We start from the raw sequence: 23,112 nt of genomic DNA, 5'->3' as shown, positions 1-23,112 counted from the left end.
CTCCCTTCGGATTGCTCCCTCCTTTACTCACTGCCTACTCCTTTTTTATTTTGTGCAGGCTACCCCTTTCTTTCCCTTTCTTTCTTTCTTAATAAGCATTTTAAAGACTTGTTCCTCAGTAGTACTATTTCTGTAGTAGAAATAAACCTAGAGGGGAGAAAGAACAAAATAAAACTGAAGTTTCAGTCCTTACACCACAAAGAAGAGGAAAACAGGTCCAGGTTAAGCATGAATGACTGCATTTTAGGGACCAAGAGTTGATCGGATCCAAGTTTTAACTAAAATAGCTGAAATAATCTCATAGATCTCAGTTGAAAACACCCACTTTTTAATGTAGAAACTCATACATACATTTAACTGCAGATTTATGAGAGCCTCCTGGGCTCAGCCTTCAGAGTCATACCTACTAATGCTTGAGCAGAGGGAAGCCCTCCTGTAGGGTTAGGTGTAATCAATATACATAATCAATATACAGGGAAATTATGTGGTAAGAGAGGTCTTTAGGGTGCAGTTTCAATCAATGAAGAGGTGGGAGTTTGGGAAGGAAAATCAACCGTTTAACCAGCATTTGAATGTGTGTGTGTGGCCGAGAGGTCAGGTCCGTCAAGTCTATTTGTTCCTCACTGTAACGCACATCCAATCGGCTGCTGTGACAAATGACTAAACCGTTTGATTTAAAGACAAATATCCGTCTTTTAAGGCTGCCTTATAATCACTTTCCTGACACTTATTATGCTGATAAAGTCAGCAATGACTAATTACCGCCCAATCAATCAGAGCTCAGGATCTTCTGTCACAACTGTCAACGTCTTTGTCATCGTTATAAGTGTCGGGATTTTGACTTTGTCGCAATGTGAAGATGGATTTCGGATGTCAGTTAGAAGCAAGGTGACAAAACTGTAAACTATAATGAGTGTGTGAATGACTATGTTGGTTTTCATGGGTGTGAAGTTTCTTTGGCATCCATAAATTTTTTTAAAAGATATTTATGTTTAGTTATTATTTTAAGGAGAAACAGACAAAATAAACAAGGTTAAGAGGTCATAAAACTAAATATAGAAGTGTTCCACGTGCACAAGAATGGAGTATGAGAATATGAAAAGAAAACGCTCACGTCTGTAGCTACAGGAAGTCGGGCCGAGAGAGGAGACAGTCAAAGGTGCTCTGTAAGACAGCCGCTAATTCTCCTGTCAGTTTGTCAGGCGGTGCTCATCTGGCCCGGACTACACAGAGATAAAGTCCTTGTTATGAATCTCTCAAAGAGAATCCAAGGAACGTGGTAGTAGAGGTGGGAGGCTGGGGGAGGTGAAGGGTGGAAAGAGGATCGGGGCGAGGTAGGGGAGAACAAGAGGGTAAAGGAGGAGGGAGGAGGTGCACATGGGCATCAGTGGGGTTAGCGGCTCCCGAAAGTATTTCATCAAAGAGGGCCAGGATCCTGGGGATTGAGATTCTGCCTGGAGGCAAGTAACCAACGGTCTCCCAAGAACATATTCCAAAGTAGGACTCACAGAGCCAAAGCACACATCAAAAGCGCCTCTGTAGCCAAAGCGATTCTGGAGGAGAAAGAAAGGGGTTCAGGTCCCTTCTTGGCCCTCTTTAAGCCCCAGATCTCACCCCAATTAAGAAGGAACTACTGTTTGTTCCAGACCCTGAGATCTACAGACAGGGAGGTGCGCTCACTAAGGTGGACGCTCGGGCGTGCTCACAAACAGGCACACAAACACACACCGACACACATGCAGACATCTTATCCCTGCGCACCCAGTCTTACTTTTCACCAGCTCACAATCGAGAAGGAGCGCCGTGCGTTTAAGATCAGCATCTGGGCTCATTTCTCAAATAATCACCAACCCCGCAGAGCGTGTTCCCAGTTTCAGATGATCTCACTGAAATAAAATGTAGCGCTCGGTTTGTCCGCGTACTGTATGTTACACATGTAACAGTAAATCAATACTTGGCAGAGTGTTGCGTAGGCATTTGGATTTTTTTTTTTTTTTTGCCTTTAATTCTTCTCTGGTGGACAGATGTCACAGTGAAATGGATACAGCAGAATAAGCATATTATATCCACACAGATGTGACCGCTGGAAATGGAGCGGCTGCATGAAACAGAGGAATGACAGGGGCGACTGTACTGTTTGCTGCAAAACGGAGAAGTTGTATTCAGATTACAGAGTTTTTGAAGTGTTTTCGGCTGTAGACAAACACAGGCCGAAAGTAGTGAGGAGCTGAATGTGAGTAAAGTTGTCAGTAAGTTTTTACTAAGCAACCAAGTCTCAGCTGATCTCTGCCTTTACATGACACAAATTGCAGGTTATTAAATCTGTTTATGCTCAGAAAGTAGTATTTTAATCTTCTCGATTGGAAATAAGGGCTAGCAATTTTAAAACTAAACTCCAAGACTTAGGCATTTGGTGGCTGCTTGGTTACAAAACTTACTATTCAGTTCTGACTCCATGCCCAGGTTCTCCCAGGTTGTTTATGTCTTTATCATGTTGTACCTAATATAAGAACATAATCACAAAAAGAGTGAAATTTTAAAATATACATCTTATAAAACATGTTGATATTAACCAGTCAAACATCATTTTTTGTCCATTTTATCATTATAAGAAGAGAACACTGCACTTTCTGGAAAAATATTTAATTGCAGATATTAAAGGGAAAGCAATAAGCCATTAGCAGTGTAGTTTAAGACAAACATCATTCACAGTATATAGTGCCAGCTCGATATATTGGGTACCCTATATGTCCTTCAAAGTATTGAGGAGCCACATATATCTCAAAAATATAAGCGTATAAAAGCGAAATGTGTGTGTATGGACACGTACCTTAACATACAAATGAGCAAAAACACAGATTTCCTTCGCTTTGAGGGGCCTGACCTTTTAACCTGTGACTCCAGAAGCTTAGGATAGTTTGATAAAATCCTGCAAAAATGTTCAAAACTTCTAAAAACTCCCAGCAGAGAAAATCGACCTTGCTTCAGCGTTGCTTTGACAACTCGTTTGACTTTGCACAAGATTTTCTTTGTAACAAGAAACAGAAAAAGAAGACTTTTCAATCCGTAAACATGAATACCTTATCCCTCATGACTTAATAATTACATATATTTCATTAGTTAAAGGTTAAATTAAAGGTTTGTTTGCCCATATATTTCCTGCCTCGTGTTTCTTCCCTGTGTAGAGTCTGTCTAATAAAGGCCCTAATGGATTTAGTCAAAGTGTTCGCTTTCCTCAAGACCACAAATGTGCCGAACCACAAACGACGGGAGCGATCTGACATCTGCTCTGTTTGCCAGGGAAGATCTGGGGGCCGCAAAGGAGAGCGCCAGCAGCCTCTAATCTACCGTCAGGAGCATGTTACTTTGTTCAGAAGTCTCCGCTTTCAATCGCTCTTTGTGTTGTTGTTTTTCCTGCTTTCAGTTTCCTCACATGTCCTGTGCCTGTGCACACTTGTACACTTAGGACACACTCAAACGCAGCACTCCCAAACCCCCCCACCCTCACACCCGTCTTCTCCTCTCAGCATCCCTCCTTTTTCCCCCCTGCCGGAAGGTATCGGGTGGCTTGAGTGGGCCATTAGTGTGAATGACTGATAAGACTCTTAGCCCCCAATAATCAGGGGGAAAAAAATGATATTTGCAGTTATTTTGAATCCGTCAGAAATAATAAACCCAAAACTATATCCACTTGGGCTACTTAAGCAATTTCCCTGTGATAACATCCCGTGGGGATTTCATGTGGATTCCAAATGACGACATAATAAAACCACGACGCCTGCACCCCCTTATCAGGCTGGATTAAAAGGGAATAATGAAACAGAGAGAGGTTTTTGAGCCTTGTGTGGTATGAATATGATTATCTAATGGACTCCAATGGAAAGGCATGTTAATGCTACTTTAACGCGAGACCTTTCCCAGACTATCTCCTGCCCCTGGCTCCTCCTAAGACCCTGTCTTTCCTCCCCCCCACTCGACCCGTTTCTCTGCCTCTTTCTCCTCTTCCTTTAAGTTTAAATAATCGTTCTGCTATTTCCACAGAAGTCATTATGCCCCGCCGTCTATCTGTGCATGGACGTAGGCATGGGAGTGATAAATCCTCGTTTTTCACACTCTTTTCCAGGCTGATTGGGCTTCGTTGGCCTCTTAACTTTCAAACAAAAGCACTCTAGGCAATTTATCAACATTCAAATTTTTTCCTTTCTTCCCGACGTTGTTGCTTGAAGAATATGGGTCACTTTCATACGAGCTTATAGCAAACTTTCCCAGCATCCAGTCGGATATTACACGATGCTTGCTTTGAATAAGCATTTGAATGCTCGGCCAAAACAGCCTCAGTGTGAATAATCCCCGGCTATTTAAAAACAGTTTTCCAACACCGTTATTCAGTTTTAATTGTGCGCTCACTGCATGCACATCTGAAGCTGTTGCACCTTTGTTTCAAGGGCAAACAATTACCCGTCCATCACCAAATGAAGATTTACGTTGTGCAGGTTTGCTGTCAAGCTTCTGTTTAGATGTCAGACACATATCAGCGGTGTATGTATTTTGCAATGGGTGCCGACTGATTAAATGCACCTCTTCTTTTGATCAGTAGAAGAAGCCCCTGACCAATTCAGGCCCGGAGTGGGGGGTCATCATCGGGCCCATTAGGGCCGATAACACTCCTTGAGCTCCACGGTCAAGTCTGTTCTCATACAGCCGAGCACGCAGCAGTATTGTGGATCAGCGCACACATCCTAAGAGCAGACTGAGCTCCCACAGGACACAGTTAAAAAAAAGCATCAATATTTCATCAAACTACTCTCTCTTTCTGGTCCAGATCAAAGCCTCGACTCCCACAGTCCTACAGGTAGAGATGGCTCTTTTGTTTTTGCTCCTCAGGTAGAGCAGCAGTCAGACTCTGTTCGCTTTTGGAAATCTTGCAACGCTCAGCCCATCCATCTCGCCGCTTGCTGCCTCGTTTTTGGAAGAGGCGGTAAAAGGCACGAGTAGAGACTGTGAGGGTGAAAACATGTTCCAGAGATGTCCAGAGATTGAACTTCCTGGCCTTGTAGTGCTTTATTATTTCCTGTTTTTTTTCCTTTTTCCACTTTTGCCCATAGTGAGACTAATAGTAAAAACAATGCTGTTGTAATTCATCTTTTAGAAAGGCTTCCCAGCTTCGGTACTCACTGATACCTGAACCATCATCCTTTTCCACTGTTTTAGTACATGATTCCTATTGAAAACGCTGTAATTACAGGGCTGGCATTTGTAATAAATTACAAAGTTATGCATAACTTATCAAATTGGTCCAAAGTACAGTAATGTAACAAGTTACTGCTCTTACTCTTACTTCTCTTTTATTTTTGAGATATATTATAAAGTGCTGCCAGTGCTGGCTTCATTCTCACCAAAATCTGTTTATGCAATATTCTCCTTTCTGTTGGATTTGTGCAAATTCTCGATTAAAGAGTACAGCAGAAACATCTTTTGCATGCCCGCCATATGAATATAGAGATTAGTGCTGCTATTTAGGCATGTGTACGGTTTAAAGCTACATAACTGATAATATATCTTCCATAATTTTGGTTTATAGCAAACATAGTTTTACAATCAGATCAGATGTTTTCAATCAGATGTTTTCCAGATGTTATTGCATGGTGGATCAAAACCTGATGGTGCATTTCTGTATTTATACATCCATCAGTTTTTATCTACTGATGATCTACAACACCGCTGGCTGAAATCCGAACCATGACAGAGCCCCCACCATGTTTTACAGATGGCTCCACAAACACTGATGACAGGTGGAATCCAAATTTTTTCCATAAGACTTGTTGCCACTGATTTTCAGTGCGGTTCTTGTGTAGTTTTACACACTTCAGCCTTTTCTCCCTGTTCCTCTTCCTTAAGAATGGCTTCCTGACAGCCACCCTCTCACTGAGACGATTTGTTATGAGGCTTCAGTGAACAGCAGATGGATCAACTGAAGAGCCAGATGCATCTCTCAGGTCCTGTGTCAGGTCTTTGCCGGATTTTTTCCCCCTGTTACTTAAGGACATGACTTTCAGATGCTTGTCGTCTGCTGCAGATAGTTTTTTTAAGGACAGACATTTTTCTTTTGTCTTCCATTTGTCCGGTTTCCTCAAACATTTTAAGGACAAACTGCACACCATGCAGAGATATGCCAAGTCTGGGAATCCCCTTATGGGCATTCTTCATGGATTGAGCTAAGGCGATGTCAGTAACAAAATGTCAAAAGATGCATTTTTTTGTTTCTTTTACTCATCTATTGGTCCATTTGTTGAGTGTAATGCTTTTGTTGTGCTCAAAAGACTCACAACTCAGTGTTAAGTGGTTTAGCAAGGACTGGACTTAAAATGAGATTGCCCAAAGAAAAATGTTGAAGGACTCAGAAAGCCTGGAGAACTACTCCTCAAAACCTCCTTAAAAATGACAAGAAATCCTGGCTCGGTGGAAATGAAATATAAAGAAATGAGGGTGGCTCAAGATAGATGTTTGCAAGCATACATGTGCACAAAGTAAAAAGTACAAAACAGTTAACTGTACAATTTTATATTTCGACTTTTCTTTTTGTTTAAGACTCAAATGAGACACAAATCTTTGGGTTTGTGTCAGGAAGGGTATATGGCGTAAAAAGCCTGCCAAAGCAAACATACAGAGCTACCCCGAGTCATGACTCCCTTGTAAATAAGAGAGCAGTCAAAGTAGCGGCTAAAGTCAGCAGATTCTAACGATAAAGCAAAGAAGCTCACAAGTGCACTTGCTGTACTAAATTCTAACCAAACTACAACCTATTTCGTTCTTCAGGGCTAACCCATTACAGTCTGTGTTCATTTTTAATGTACATATTCCCCCTGTCCGCAAAAAGAGTGCAAAAGTGAATATTAAAGTGGCAGCTGTTAGAAACGATGTGAAACAGAATCAATGCGTAAAAAAAAATGCGTTGGGTTCACACTCAGCACCCTCACAGCAGGCAGCTCTTTTCAGTGAAAATGCTCCGAAACTGTGCTGTTCACCACAGAGGCATCAAACAGCACGCACAATAGCTAGATAGCTAGATTCTAAATAAAAGCTGTTGTTGTTGCACAAGCGCTTGAAGTTTAAATGAGCACCTGGTTACTAAGTTCAACACAAAAAGCATTAAATATGTCAATTTTCTGCTTTCAATTTGCACCTGCTGCCTCCAAAAAACCCACTTTCAACTAAACTGGAGCCTAAAAAGGTAAACAAAACAGACATGTAAGAGCTGTACTCACTGTATAGTGAGTTTGCCATTCGACGCGTGCACTCAAAGTACCCAACAATGCTTTAAAAAAAAGAAGTGTGCTACATTACAGCGCATTACAACACAACCTGCTAGTAAGGAGGTTTTCTTTAATAACTGATTGTTATAATATGTATTTTTTCAATAATTAATGGATATAAGGATATAATATAAGGATAAGTGCAAGAAAATAGAAGGATGAATGTTAGTATTTGCTGCTGTTGTCTGTCAGCTTTAAACTGTGTGACAGCAACAATGTTATGAGTGGCAAATGCTGGAAACAACATTATTTTTCAATTATAAGATTTTAAGAATATAGGACATAAATAAAAAAAATATTCTGGTCCTTAAAAGGTCTTAAAATGAATGAAATACAACCTCAGATCAACTACAAAACATTGCATGTGCCTAAATTAAAGCCTCCAAACCTCAAATAAAAGCAAAGGTGTGAAGACTTGTGGGCCAAAAATCTTCCATAATAATGTGAGAGACTGATAAAGTCATACAGACAACCTTCTGCTAAAGGTTCTACAAGATACTGAATCATGAGCCGTACTGTATGTAGCATGGTTTAAGTGCCTTTATAAGCAGTAGTGAACAATAATTTATTTAAAAAAAACTGATTTCAACAAACTCACCTCAGCAAACAATTTCAGGCATGAATGCTCGGGCTAGTTTTTATTTATCTAAACAGAAAACAGTTTTTTCAGGGGACACGGCAGATATGTTCAGCGTTTCTTGGAGGACGTCAGATCTTCTGTGCTGTCGCACTTGCTCTTCAGTAGTGGTGAGATCAGAGCTGCGAAATGTACCTAAACACAACTCATCTCTCTCCATGCTACCTTTGCTGTGGCAGATGTTTCGACGCAGACTTGAGCCCAGGTGTAGACGCTTACCACATCCTCACTGCATCTCTTACACCTTCTGCACGGTGGAGGCCAGTTTTCCTCATGACCAGCAGCACAGGAGTCAAATTGCACGTGAAGATAAGGATGTAGGTGTTACCACTGTATGTATATATATATAACATATAAAATAAAAGAAGAAGGAAAAGAAAACCTGTCTGTGTTGCACTACAAAATTAGATGTTCATTCCCAGACGCTAAACAGCGGCATGCATTTACACTACAATTTCATTTGTGAGATACTTCTATTATTACTTGAGGAACAGTGGATAGGTTTTCCTCTCCACACAGAGGATAATATCAGAACGTATGTGGTAACAACAACTGGCATGTGCATGAGCCCTCAACATAGACTCATAAAAATTTACATAGGTGAAGCATTATGACGAAAAAGCTAATTTCTGCAATAACAGGGTGCTAAATATTTTTTGCTGCAGGGCCAGATTTGTTTCCCGCCCCAATGTGGACATAAAATGTTGATTAGAAATCACTATAATAAGGTTCCAGTTGCATTGTATCCTGTAACAAACTTTGCAGCAAGCAAGAGTAATAAAGGAGTCGATACTTAGAGTTAATGCAGAATTAGTTGGATTGTTCCTCCACAGGATTCTGTAAATTTAGGGTGGAAAATATTTAAAATGCACTTAATTAGAAAAATTGGATGTTTATCTCTAAAAACTGAAAATGATCCATATTTTCTTTCTTAAGCCGAAATTTTACTGGTAAAAAAAAGAGAGCTTTGTCTTTCCTGTTCCTGCATTTTATGTCAGATTATGCTACCAAACAGGTAGATCAGTTATTAAATTGATACATCTAATTTATTATAATAAAGAAGTGTAACTGGTAGTAATTGTTCACCATTAAAAAGAATGGCAGATTTTATTTATGAGAGCCAAGAATTATGCAAAGCGTGATTTTGCAAATAAATACACCTTGTCGTGCACTGAGTGTCTACACATGGCTTTGTGTTCATCATTATAAGTGTGCAAATGTCTTTTCTCCCCTCCACCCACTCCCACCCCTGCATCAACCCCGGTTTTCTCTGTCGTCCCTGAACACACCGGGCCCTCTCCTCCTCATCATCAGCGTCAATCTGTGGCTGTCACTCGGAGCCGGACAGTGACTAACGACACTCCCAGTCAGTCAAACACTTATCACCACACAGGTAACACACAGGCCTGGAAATGACTGACATGAAATGGAAACGTCTCTCATTCTGTGGGCCCGGGAGCTGAAGTGAAATATTAGCTGTGGGAGAGATGGCGGATGATAAGCGGCTCCTTGTTTGGGCTGGAATTGCGGAGGTCCAAGTTCTATTACATTTCTTCTTCTTCTCTTTTTTTTCCAGAGGTGTGTGAAGCTGCTTCTTGCTTTCCTCATGAACCAGTTTACATTGAATTTAACAATGAACCTAACTTCCAGCATAAGCTTATTTGTGACTTTCTCTAGCAGTAAATGGAGCTCAGAGCCGGTGGGTCACTGCTGATATGTAAGCCATTGTCCCTGCAGCTTTCGGATGTCCACAAGAAACAGACCGCAGTCTGCTCAATGTCAGTGGGTCACATATGTTTCCACTGTCTCTCCTATTACTCACAGACTCCACAGTATCCTCCCTCCATCCCTCTTTTTTCTTTCTCACTCACCTCTCCTTTATGCACACACGCACGCAATTCCCCCCTGTGCAGAAAGATGGATGGGATGTTCCCAACCACAGGTGCTGCTCTACTTGTGAGTCTTTTTGCATTCTTCACTGCACGATCCAGTCCTGCTTTTAGAGTTATGTATGGCAGTGCGTTCAGTCTGTTTGTAGCTCAGTGGGAATGGGCTGATGTTCAAAAACAAAGAAAAACTCACTGACTTCATATTTAACCCCGCTTTCCCAGACTTGGTCTCCCAACCAAAATCGCCACTAGATGGGGTTGATTTCTTTTCCAACTTGTCTGTTTGCTGTTGACCCTATTGAAACCTAAACTAGGAGCTTTCTGCTGTGCACATCACACCACCTTGTGGCTGAAATTAGTAGCAGCCTGAAATAAAACAATATAGCAAAGCTTTTGCTGTATACACTAGCAGTTTGGTACTTTTATGGCAGTAATTCCCAACAAAAGGCCTGTCCATACAAAGAGTTGAGGGTGTTGTAATGTTCAGTGTGTTTGTAAGACAAATATATGCACAAATGGGAATATAAATTAGTGTTATTCAGTAGTTCAGTAGGTTTAAGATTAATTCTTTTCTCTTCTCACACTAACTGGGTGACCCTCTCAGATATATCAGTAAACCTTTGGAAGATCAGGGTTTTGCAACATCAACTGGTAAGAATGTATGAACGCTATGAAGGGAAAAAAGACATGAAGCCTAAAAACATGCAAATCCCTGACAGGCACTCACCAGCCCCTTTGTTAGGTACAGCTGTTCAGCTGCTTGTTGACACAAATGTCTAATCATCCATCACATGGCAGCAACTTAGAGTACGTACACATGTAAACGTGGTCGAGACGAGCTGCTGAAACTAAGCTTGAGAATGGGGGAAGAAAGGTGATTTAAATTGCTGTCAGTGTGCTGTGGTTGTTGGTGACAAACTGGTTTATTTCAGAAACTGTTAATCTGCTGGGATTTTCCCACAAAACCATCTCTAGGGTTTAGAGAGAATGGTCCGAAAAAGAGGAAATATCCAGCGACAATTCTCTGTTTGAAAATATCAGGAGAGAGTGATTAGATGACATTGAGCTGATAGGAAGGTAGCAGTAACTCAAATAATCACCTGTTACAACCAAGGTACGCAGAAGAGCATCTCTGAACGCACAACATATAAAACACTGAAGTAGATCGGCTACAGCTGCAGAAGGTGCTAGAAGGTGTCAGCTAAAAACAGGAAACCAAGGCTACAGCAACACTCATCAAAACTGGACAATGGAAGATTGGAAAAATGTTGCCTGGTCTGCTGAGCCTTGAATTCTGCTGCAATATTTAGATGGTGATGGGTCAGAATTTCCTATAAACAACATGCAAGCATGCCTTGTATGAGTGGTTCAGGTAGTGGTGTAATGGTGTCGGGGGAAATATTTTCTTTGCACATTTTGACCCCATAGTGTCCCCATCTTCTGTTGGCTGTTTCCTCTTGGATAAAGCAGCATGACACAAAGTTCAAATCATCTCAAACTGGTTTCTGCAACATGACAGTGTGATAACTGGCCTCCAGAGCCATCACAGGTCAATCCAATAGAGCACAACATGGATGTGCGACACCTTGTTGAATCTGTTACGGAATAACCTTACGTTGCAGGGTGTGCGTAATAAAGTGGATAGTGAGGGTAGACTAACATGTACAGTCAGCACATCCTATGTTAGCTCTGCAGTTTTGTTTAAATCAGTAACAGGAAACTAAAACAGGGCATTTAAGCCCATCTAATGCCATTTCATTGTGCGTGTGTATGCATTAGATGTTACCTTAATAAGCTATAACAACTATTTTTCCTTGTAACCCAAAGCCCAGTGTAATTTTTCACTGGATCAGTTATGAAATAAAAACACTGATGCAAAAAACAGATCTTCACTTCTGCTTCTAAGACAAACCGTGGGACTGACCCCGACTTGAGAAACTGAAAAACCTATAACGAAGCACTTCATCTTACCACAGTGCTGCGCGCCTCTTCGGTTATTGCGTAACATTCCTTTCCCTTGAATTCATATGACCGGGACATTGAGGACATCTGTAGGGAGGCCTCAGCTCTGCATTTAAGCGGGAACATCTTGTTGTTGACTTGACTGATGGTTTCCTGTCGTGAGATGAAGAAACAGCACAAAAGAGGCACTTGAAAGAACGTGTCTGTGGTCTCACCTGAATCCAGCAGGTATGTAACTATGCAGCAGTCTCTGTGGTCACCTTGGTGACCACAAAAACACCTCATATTTTGTTTCCTGCAGCTAACAGGTACTTTGTGGTGTGCTTTGCTTCTACCACCTGTCTCTTGTTTTTGTCTTCCAGCACAGGAATGTGTATTGTATCGGTTAAAAATTTAAGATCAGGTTATCTGACATCTGCTGCTTCTGATTGTGGGCGCCGGGAAGAGTAAACAAACCTCTCGTAGCTCATCAGCAGCAAATTTAAATGCCAGCTTACTGATACTTGAATGACTTGATGTTTTCAGGCCAGATAAGTTAGAAACAAGCACTACTATGCAGGGATTGACTTGCACGTGCCATTAAAAACTACGCATATGTGTATTTAGTGCACCCTGCTGAAACGTTACCTTTTGCATGAGAGTGGAGCTGCAGTAGAATTGGAAAGTTTTTCAAGCTGTGACACCTGCCTGCACGGATGTCTGTCACCTGTCTGAGCTACAGCCGTTGTGAGATCGCTGTGGGAAATGTCTTTCATGGCAGTATGAATGGCTAACGTTAGCTTTCGCTGTGAAACTGCCAAGTCATACCCAAACAAGGTTCAATCATAAAACAGTGTCAGCAGACAGGATGGCATAGACTTTTAATATGAGGATGTGTACTCAGATCGAAAACAGTGAACTTGCCACATTCGAGTATGTTTCCCACCACACTAAATACGTTATACTAGTGAAAGCATTTAAATTATTCCCCAGGTATAAACTGCTGATCTCATCACTTAGCCCCTGCAGAAAGGGGTACTTGAACCGACCGTTGAAGACTCATCCTGTTTGTTGTTGTGCGGTGAAGTATTGAACATAAGCAGCATAAACTGGAGTATGAATCGTTTTTTTAATGTTTCGTAGTCATTTAAAGCAGCACACAGCAAATACATGATGGAACAAATGTTTAAAAAAAAAATACAAACAGTATTTACAGTAATGTACAGTTTTTACAGTAATTTCAGATAAAAATGTGCCTGTTACTGTTACTGTCAGTATATGGTTGAAATTAATGTAAAGGCTTTTTTATAAAAAAATTGTTGTTGCTTTTGAAGTTGCAAATGCCATTGTTGCTCCTCTAGTGTGGAGTAATGCATGAAGAACATAGTGGAAAACATGAATTGGGCTCAGATCTCAGGTACGGTTAGGGAAAATGGGCAGTTATATGGAAAGGGCAGGAGTAGTATCAGTGTCTGACATGAGAGAGGGGCGTTTGGGAACTGCCTGCGTTTTACTGAGCCCTCCTTTGCTCACACCTCCAATGCAAGTCCTCACCATCCTTTGCAGGTCTTGTCTGAACCGAACTCCAATGAAGACGTAGAGGAAGGGGTTGAGGCAAGCGTGTGTATATGCCAAACTTTTGGCAACCTGTCCAGCTATATCAAAATTAATTACAGTGCTACAATCTGTGTAAGTCATATTAGTTGCCTGTCTGGCTTCCACAATCAGCAGGCTATTGTAAGGCAGTTGAGAGAGGACAAAAACAAACACCACAGCAAGGATGACACGGAGGGCCTTGTGCTTTTCAAAGCTCTTGGCCTGCATAAGTGTGCGAATGATGACAGAATAACAAAAGAACATGACTAGTAGAGGAATGCAGAAGCCCATGCAAATCTGCAGGGACAGCACGAGGATCTTTGTATGATTGTTTACATTGTTCCAGTAGACCATAGTACAAAATTGCATTTCTTGAGATGTCTTCACCTCGGCGAAGATAAACTCAGGGAGTGTGAGGAGAGCAGAGACAAACCAGACACCAAGGCAAGCAAGTTTGCTGTAGAACAGCCTCTTTTTCTTTAGGTTTTGGGCCTTAATAACTTGAACAATAGCAATGTATCGGTCCACACTAATGCAGGTGAGAAGGAACATGCTGCTGAAGAAGTTGATCTTATAGACAGCGGACACTATTTTGCAGAGAGTGATGCCAAAATCCCAGCCTTTAATGGCATCGACTGCCCAGAATGGAAGCATGCACAGGAAAAGGAGATCAGCCACTGCCAGATTTAGCAGATACACATCGGTCATTGTTTTCAGGCGGTTGCGCACAGTGGTGTAGATCCAAACCACCAGCAGGTTACCCACAGCACCCAGGATGAAGATGATCCAGAAGAGCGGCGGCTCGTACTGCCCACGAAACTCTCTGACCCAGGTTCTGTCACACATGCCTGATTCGTCAGTTGGCAGAGAATAGTCCTCGGTCTGAAATCAGAAAGCAGGTTTTCTCGTGAGGTATTAAAGACAACTGTTTGCAACAGATGCACTGTCTTTTTGTCTTGCTTTGAGTTTCCTGTCATGCATTTTTTTTTTTCTATCTCTCTCTCTCTCTCGTTGAAACCCAACTCACTCTCTCTTGGTTACTCGTTGGTGGTTACATAAGATAACATGTTTACAATGGGAATACAGTGAAATGACATCAAACACTGTCTGTGACGTGCAAGCTAACCAGAGTATGCAAAAAAAACTGCCGTCAGGTGCAGGTGCCGTGTCTGTACTGGAGAAACCACACTACTGCACAGTTTCCTGCTGCTATCCAACCCTGAGGCGAAGGGGGGGGGGGAGTGCGAACGATCCCGAGGGGCTCCAGAAAGGGGGCCCCTGCAGAACTCAGGACCCCCAGAAGCATGGCATTTAGATATAGGGCAAAGATAAAAAGCGGCGTCTTGGTGTTGAGATACAATGGAAAATTTGATGCGAACTACAGCCGTGGCTCTATGTGGTAATTTAGTATTCTAGAGATGTCTGCTTTAGATAAATCGACTACACTTGGCTCACTAAATGGATTCTTTTACACTTTTAATAAAGATATATAATGGCAAATAAACAAACTCAGGTTTTGTGTACATACAGATTTTTAAACAGCATCTTAAATTAAGTTTTACGGTATTTTTGAATACTTTAAATACAGCAAAACAATACAAAATGTCACTTAAGCACTCCGTGTGTAAGCAGGCAATACTAAGAATGGCAAGTCTACTATATATAGAATACAGACATTAGTGTTTATGAGTTTTTTTCAAAGTAATACTCACTGGAGAATATGTTGTTTCATTGAAATCACTGAAATCCTCCATGATTGCTACAAAGGAACCAGAAAATGTTCAAATTAAAAACAAGATTAAAAACAAGATTAAAAAATAGATTGCAAAAATACAATAAAAAGTAAAAAATAAATAAATAAAATAAACATTAAATAGAACAAACTAAATATAACCTGGAGCTGAACTAAATGTTAAATGGAAACATCTTTTCAGCAGACCAACAAATTACTTACCCGCTCAGTAAGGCCGGAGTAAGCAACTTCACAGTCACAGGGTTGTCACTTTTACCAAGCACGACTCATCTTCACTAACTTATATGGTTTCTCTGTAACCACAGAATCACGTGACGATATCAGTTCATTTCCCCTCTAGGCCTTTGTTGATGCACGCGCATGTCTTTATTACAGCTAGCAGTACTTCAAAAACTAGCATCAGACATGCATGGTTTCAAACACTGACAACGTTGCACCAGTTTAAAGGAGAAGTTGTGATTTTTAGGCTGCACCATCTGAACCCTGACCATCAGGCTGGAACCAAAGCAGATTCTCTCCACAGCTGATTGGGTTTGATCGAGTCGTGGCCCATTTTGTACACACAGGTGTGGAGCACTTAGAGCAGGAGATGAGTGATGCGTGAAACTGAAAACCAAAGTGCGATTAAAGCCTAAAGCTAAAAGATCGTGGGCGCTGCTGTTTCTTTGCAGTTTCAGTGGTCTGAAATTCAGACGATGTGGGCTTGTGTCAAAATAACAGTATGTGTAAGCCTTCTTGTTTCTTATTAACATGTGCTCTTACTTAGTAAACAACTCATTGTCTGCATGAGAGAAACCGTGATTTCCCTTTGAAGTATGAGGAAATCAAATCTGGGAAGTAAAAAGTTCGTTTGGTAATGCCTAGACTAGGCTAAAGGGAGTTTAATAAAAAACATGATCATGCTGGATGCTGACCACAGTGGTGCAAAACAAATGAAGAAGAAAGTCCCTGACATACCACCTGACATCCAAACAAAACTGAAAACATAAAGTCATCTTGTGACCCGGGATGGAAGATGATGATCACACTGTGACACACTCATCAACAAGAGCCTGACACACTTTGAAAATGATTATAGATCAAATTATTGAAATAGTTCATCTGTTTTTGCTTCCTTATAGGGTTCTCTTGGGGGGCTATTTTGACCTCTCAGAAGGCCCTCCGTATGACTGAGTGTGTTGTATTCTCAAAGTTTCACTTCCTGGCCTGGATTCCTTAGCACTTGAATCAAGAGGATGAGCGTGCGAGCCATTACCTCTTCAAATTTCTACCAATTGCTCACTGGTTGCGTTTCTCGGTTTTGATCGGCGTGAGGCACGAGGAAATGAATATGTCATGATCAGTATTTACCTTCTGGGAACAGACTGTTGAAAGTGTAGCAGCCTGAGAGGTTTCACTCACTACTTGCCATCTACCAACTGCCAAAGTGCGGCTAATTGCATGGCTTTGATCTGTGGGAATGAAAAGCACCATAGCAGAGAGACCATTACATACCGCCAAACAGAAAGTTTCGTTGGCATCGGCTGATGACGGCGCCACATCAGGCTCCAAATTGAAGATGAGATCAGCTTTCGAATCTTTGATGCAGTGGCTTTATTGGGAACTTTCTATGAAAAACAAACCAGTGGACATAATATGTGCGTAATCAAAGTTTACTGCCCTTTCAGTATCAGTATCAGGGTCAAAATGGCGAAGTCATACATCGCAATCCACCAATCTCCAATAGCTGTCATAGAGTGAGAGACAGGGTACAAGTAAGGTCAACACAAAGACGCAGACAACCATTTAACAAGTGCAGTCAACTTAGCTTTGCTAGTTAACCTACTCGTGTTTTTGGACTGCGGGAGGAAGTGGGAGTAAACAGAGAGAACCTATGTAGATGCATGAAGAACACGTAAACTCTGTGTCATAAATGTTGTTTGATTCAAACTCGGGACCTTTCTGCCTTGATGCAAAACTGCTAACCACTGCGCCACTATATGAACCACAAATCACATACATGGATAATAAAAACAAAAAACTTGCTTTGAGAGTCTTTTCACTCCCCCCCAAAAATGCTGCATAGAACGACAACGCAGTCATGCAATGTTTCATGTAGCAAGCTGTTGTAGATTGTAACCATGGTTATGCATATTTAAAGGTGACTAAACGAGGTAGTTTACCCAACACGACTGCAGACTGCCGCCTGAATGACACACTTTAAGGCTTCATGCATCTCATGACATCTTATGACATAGCTCTCACTGCTGCTGTAGCCATGGGCGTGCTTTGTGTTTTCGTTGTTGTGTAACACGTGTGTGTGTGTGTGTGTGTGGTGAAGGTTTTGTTCACTGAGGCCCATGCTCTTCAACTTTTGTGGTGTGTTGATAGTAATGTCTGTCATAAAGGAACCGTTGCGCTGAGCCGTTAGCTGTGGATTACAAGAGCCTTTTAAAACAATAAATAAAATAATAAATAAATAAAAAGCAAGTTTCCTGATTAATTTAACTGTATTTGTATTTTTTGTGTTTGGACTGAACCAATAAATCAAACTATTTAATGTACATGAAATGCAAAGGAGATTTTGTTTTTAAAAGTCCAGGAAAAAACAATAAAACTAACAGATCTGTTTCTGAACATTAAGGATGAATTTCGATGGCACAAAATAAGAATTATGAACCTTCTCCATGCTCTGTTTTCAGGCTTTAGAAAATCTAACCCGTGACGGCACACTTCGCCCAATCACACATCTTTTCAGCCGTATCAGGTGTGATGTGGTGGCACTGCGGTTCAGGCAGAGGTCTTCCAGCTGTGTGTGTGTGGTGGGGTTTGTTCAGGCCAACCGTCAGTACTGACCTGCTTTTGAAACACACACAAATGGAAAGGAGAAACCTCCAAGGCTGACTTTCAGTGGTGTGCTGAATATAGGAGCAACCAGCAGCTGCCAGCTCAGCCTTACCTGTGCCAATCTGAGCCACTGAGCTGGATTTCTCATCCATGTTTTCACTTGCGGAGTATTTTATCCAAAATGATCAGAGAAACATTTGTGTTTTAGTTTTAGTGATTGATAAAACTGAAGTTATTGTACTGGGCCCTAAAAATCAGCTTCCAGGCCGCTCTCTTTGGAACCAGCTCCCAGACTGGATTTCAGAGACAGACACTTCTCGACTTTTAAGGCCCAGTCTGCTGGGGGGTTCCCATGAGGCACTGAGTGTTTCTTCTTCACTTACCTTTTTCACTTTCTATTCGTTTACACATTACTCTGCATTTCCTTATTAGTTATTATCCATCTCTGGCTCTCTTCCACAGTGTGCCTTCTTTTCTGTCTTCCTTCCATCACCTCGACTGCTCATGGCTGCCCCTCCTTGGGTCTAGTTCTGCTGGAGGAGCTTTTACTTCTCACTGTCACCAAGCGTTTGCTCATGTGTCTGCATATTGCACCAATACAGCGCATCACTTCCTCATTCATATGTGGTCACTTGCAATTCCAAACAACAAAAAACCCACATGCCAAAACGCTGAGGCTCTGAGATGTGCCTAGAAGTCAACTGCTGATGTCATGCTGCAGTCTGTGGGATATTCCCATCATCATCTGGTGGGAGAGGCGTAGAACAGAAAACCAGACGTGGCATATTCTGCTACCTTTTCTAAATCTCCAACTCTGAAGAATATAAAGCAGGGAAAACACCCTGGAATGACCATGTATACAACCTGAAACAAAAAAATACTAGATCTCTCAACCCAATCATCCCTTGTGGGAATAAAAGACTTTGAACATGTTGTTTTGATACCTATTCATGTCAACATAACAAAAAGGCATGAAAAATCACAGAAAGTCCAGAAACAAAGGATTGTCCCATTTGTAAAAGCAAAGTAAACAGTGTAGTTTCTGTGTTAAGTTTTGTAGCGTGAAATGAATTTCCACTGTGATAGACAAAGTCGCAAAACATAAGCAACAGATTCATATGACAACCTGACTTCTCTCTGATTGATGGGGGAGATTAGTCAACAGAATGAATAAGAGGGGGAAAAACCTCCCAATCACTTCAGCTAAACCAGTATGTGTGTTACACTTACAACTGGAGATCCTCGTAGCACAGAGAGGCAAACTTTGAGTCGTTTTGTGAACTCAGCGTGTATGTGCCATTTTATTTCACAGAAAAAGCAAGATAAAAAACAACTGCGTTAAGCAGTTATTCTCAGAAGTGACTAAAAGCTGCTTCCAGTATCTCTTTGTCGTCATCTGTCTCATCTCTTAGCAACTGCCAGTTACTGAGTGACATCGAGCGGGCCCGGGAAGCTGAGATATGCAGGCCTAACCTTTTTACAACAATGTTCCCACAGTGATAGTGAGGTAGCCGGCGTCACAGAGATAAAGGCAGAGACAAAGGATATGAGAGAAGGGAACCAACCTGGAAGCAGCAGTTGATGTAACAATGTCAAATAAAACATACCTACTGGTTCCACGGTGTTATGATTCTGCCACATTATGGTTACTGGGGCGATTCAGAAATCTTGAGAGACGGCAGCGTTGTTGAGTTTGTCTTTTGTTTAACGAATCCAAGCAACATGGATGGATTAACAGACAAATGTAATATCTCAGCTATCAATACCTTTACACTTACATTAACATCACCTGCAGGACAAATAGTGATCAAATATGGCTTGTGATACGTGACTGCTAAATCACACTAGTACAAGTTCAGGGCAAGATTGAACAGGAATGTTACACTGCTCTGTAGTTACTGAATGCCATGTGGGTGTAAATATGCCAGCGCTAACATCGAAACCTGAGATTAGCGTAGATTGCCGCAGTCTTTTCTTCCCCTTAAAGTCCAACCATCTTTGTTTTAGGACATTTACAGTCTGAAACTCTCCCCACCAGCACCAGCTAATGCCTGCTTCATGATTCTGTAGAAAACCAGAAGCTTCTGCGTTGCTAGTGAAACTGAGAAAACCCCTTTGATGCCTTGTCAGTGAGCAGGAAGCTGTTCTTCACCAGCTTTACTACTCTGAATTAACTATTGCCCCATACTGTGGGAAAGTGCTGTGACTTCTCTCAGCAGTGCAAGAGACTCTGCTTGGTACATACAAGTCACCACTTCCTGTGCCTGCTGCTGTGATTTATTGTCAGTCTGTTGTACAGCAGCTTAGCTTGTGCATCCTATCCGAACCAACCAGCGGTTCTCAATCCCCGTCTTGTTTACTCTTTAGCTGCACCACAAGCACGCGACTACATGCAAATATAGGGCAAGGATTTATTTATTTTTTTGCTAAACACAACTTTCATTAGGTGGTGGAGAAGAAATAATGTAGATGCCATCTTTCTGAATCAGAACAGCGCTAATAGGTTTTAAAGCATCATCATTGTTATGAGTTTACAGCTCGTATAAGCACGTAGTGTGTTTCTCACCTACTCCCTCCTTCAACACGTATGAAAGGAGGACCACCTCATGTGCATAAGTTCTGTGCAAGATGCATAACTCACATGAGTTTAATTCAGGACGCTGTGGCTTTTAAGGGTTTCAGTGAAAACAAAAAGGGTTTGACGGTTGACTTGCTGGTGACCACTGTTTCTTATTTTGGTGCTATCTTGGTCTACTTTGGTTAGGAGAAACAGGGAAACAAAACACATTTTTCTCAAGATAAGCAAAGCAGATTAGATATGGTAAACTCTACAACAACAGCAATTCTTTTGGGCAAATAATATCAGTCAGCACTATTATTACGAGTATCATCAGAGAGATTTACCTCATGGTCATTTTACCCCCCGGAATCTTCTTAACAGGTAATTTTTTATTTTTATTTTTTGGTGGTACTTTACTAAAACCCCTTGCTGATTTAGCATGAAATAATACAGAATCCATAAACATAATAATACTCCTGCCCACAGATTTGTAGTTAAAAACATGTAGTTTTGTGCTTTGTTGTTCCTGGGTGTCTTAGTGTGGCAGCATTAGCATCTAGTCTTACTTACTGGCCTGAAAAAAACATACATGGGTCAACACACAAAACACAATTGCATCTGTAACTTGAAAAAAAAGAAAAGAAAAAATATATTAAGTACTTGTGAGTAACCAGTGCAGTGACAACCGGCTGCAAAGTCACTGACATCAAGCACCTGTTGCCCAAACTGAGTTTTTTCAAGGTTATAATGAGATACATTTATTTGTGCATGTGTATTTTTGTATTACTGCATTGTGGCGCCCCCTGGTACAGATTACACAAACAGATTACACAATGCTTAGGTGTGTGTGGCACGGCATTCACTACATCGACTTTTTTTTTGTTTTACAGTTTTTTCTGAATGCTTAAACCCTAACTGTGATTCCTGTAGCACAATTTCTAAAACTATTCAGACTTATAGCAAAACCACTCACTGAGTTTGCAAAACTAAAAGCACAAAAACTGCTTTGCACTCAGTTTGCAATTTTGTAACACACACTTTGCAAAACTGTAGGCACAATTCACTGCACAACACTCAATTACCAAATTTCCAACACACTCCTAGCAAAAGTATACACATGTATGGTTATCATTAACACTAATTTGCCAACTGTCTGGCACACTTTGACATGTGAAAACTGTTTTAGATAAGTAGTCCACTTTGCAATCAGCCTAAGCACTATGAACAGGCCACAGGTAAGCTGTCTATGTGGAGTACAATGGAAGGAGCAGTAAGAGTGAGAAGAGTGAGAATCAGAGGAGGCAGAGGGAGAGGACGTGGAGGTGAAGAAGTTGGAGGAAGAGGACGTGGAGGAGCAAGAAGAGGACGAGGAGAGGAAAGAGGAAGGGTAAGAAGAGTAAGAAACAGAATAACTGATGACACCAGAGCTACAATAGTGGACCATGTCATCAACCATGGGATGACCCTGAGGGAAGCTGGCCAACGTGTTCAGCCTAAACTGAGCCGCTACACTGTGGCAAGCATCATTAGGACATTTCGAAATGAGAATCGGTAAGTACAGTCACTTTGCACTAAGATTTGTAGCACTGGATGGATCTATAACAGAAGTATGAGCTCAAACTGACATGGCCTACCTTGTGCACAGAGAAAGCAAAAGCCAGATGTGTTTTTCATTCATACCATCAGTGTGTAGTTGGTGAATTGTGTGCTTAGTAGATGATGGCTTGTGTGTACTGTTTGATACGGAAACACCATTTTTACAAAGGTGTGAAGAGTTAATCTAGCTGTGTTTGCTTTTGCAAGAGAACTAAAATGTTTTGATGATTGGGTGACAGGTTTTCTTATTTGTGTGAAGAGTTTTGCAAAATTAGCCAATAGTTACAAAAAATGTGCTTAAGCAATCAGAAAAAACTGTAAATGAATAGGGTGAGTATTTTTAATCAAACACACTCAACTCCCACGTTGTTAGGTGGACCTATTCAACAGTTTGTTAAGGGGAATCTCTAATCATCAAATCTGATTTTCAGAAACTGCTGATTTACTGGGATTTTTCCACTCGAAATTACAAAGGAAATGGGCTAAAGTTGGCATTCCTGTTAGTTAAATGACAGAACACCAAGGCTGTAATTGACATAGCACGACCAAGATTGGACAGCAGAAAAACAGAAAAAAGTTGCCGGGTCGGATGATCCTCTACAATATTCGGATGGTGGGGTCATAATTTAGTATAAACAACATGAAAGCATGGATCCGACCTACTTGTATCAGTGGTTCAGGCTTCTGGTGGTGGTGTAATGGTGTGGGGGATATTGAATTGGCACACTTTGGGCTCCCTAATATTAACTGAGCATCATTTAGATGCCACAGCCTACCTGAGTATTGTTGCTGACCATGTCAATCCTTTTACGACCACAGACATCAGCGTACCACAAAGCTCCAGCGATCTTAAACTGGTTTATTGAGCGTGACACTGAGTTCACTGTGCTCAAATGGTTTCCAGTCACCAGACCTCAATCCAGTAGAGCATCTTTGGGATGTGGTGGAACCAGAAAGTCACATCATGTATATGAACCAAAATCTCTTGATGAATGTTTCCA

At 41.3% G+C, this 23,112-nt stretch overlaps 1 protein-coding gene across 1 annotated transcript; it reads right to left on the bottom strand.

Annotated features, from left to right (window-relative positions):
• Window positions 1-13,089: 13,089 nt before the first annotated feature.
• ccr9b (chemokine (C-C motif) receptor 9b) lies at window positions 13,090-15,488 on the bottom strand. Its single transcript, XM_040044360.1, has 3 exons — window positions 15,331-15,488; window positions 15,089-15,135; window positions 13,090-14,258 (listed from the first exon to the last, which is right to left on the bottom strand). The coding sequence occupies exons 2-3, from the start codon at window positions 15,128-15,130 to the stop codon at window positions 13,221-13,223; spliced, it is 1,080 nt and encodes a 359-aa protein (XP_039900294.1). The 5' UTR covers window positions 15,131-15,135; window positions 15,331-15,488; the 3' UTR covers window positions 13,090-13,220.
• Between the last annotated feature and the right edge of the window lie 7,624 nt (window positions 15,489-23,112).

Source organism: Simochromis diagramma, unplaced genomic scaffold (assembly GCF_900408965.1).
Source record: "Simochromis diagramma unplaced genomic scaffold, fSimDia1.1 OVJJ01000602.1, whole genome shotgun sequence".
Taxonomy (NCBI): domain Eukaryota; kingdom Metazoa; phylum Chordata; class Actinopteri; order Cichliformes; family Cichlidae; genus Simochromis; species Simochromis diagramma.
Note: the sequence above shows the minus strand (reverse complement) of the source record. Positions and strands in the feature narration are given on the sequence as shown.

What these genes read in the sequence shown, in the direction of transcription:
- ccr9b (XM_040044360.1), bottom strand. Translation starts at nt 15,130, where the DNA reads ATGGAGGATTTCAGTGATTTCAATGAAACAACATATTCTCCA. An exon ending in ATGAAACAACATATTCTCCA is followed by an intron (nt 14,259 to 15,088) that starts GTGAGTATTACT and finishes TTCTGATTTCAG; the next exon opens with ACCGAGGACTATTCTCTGCC.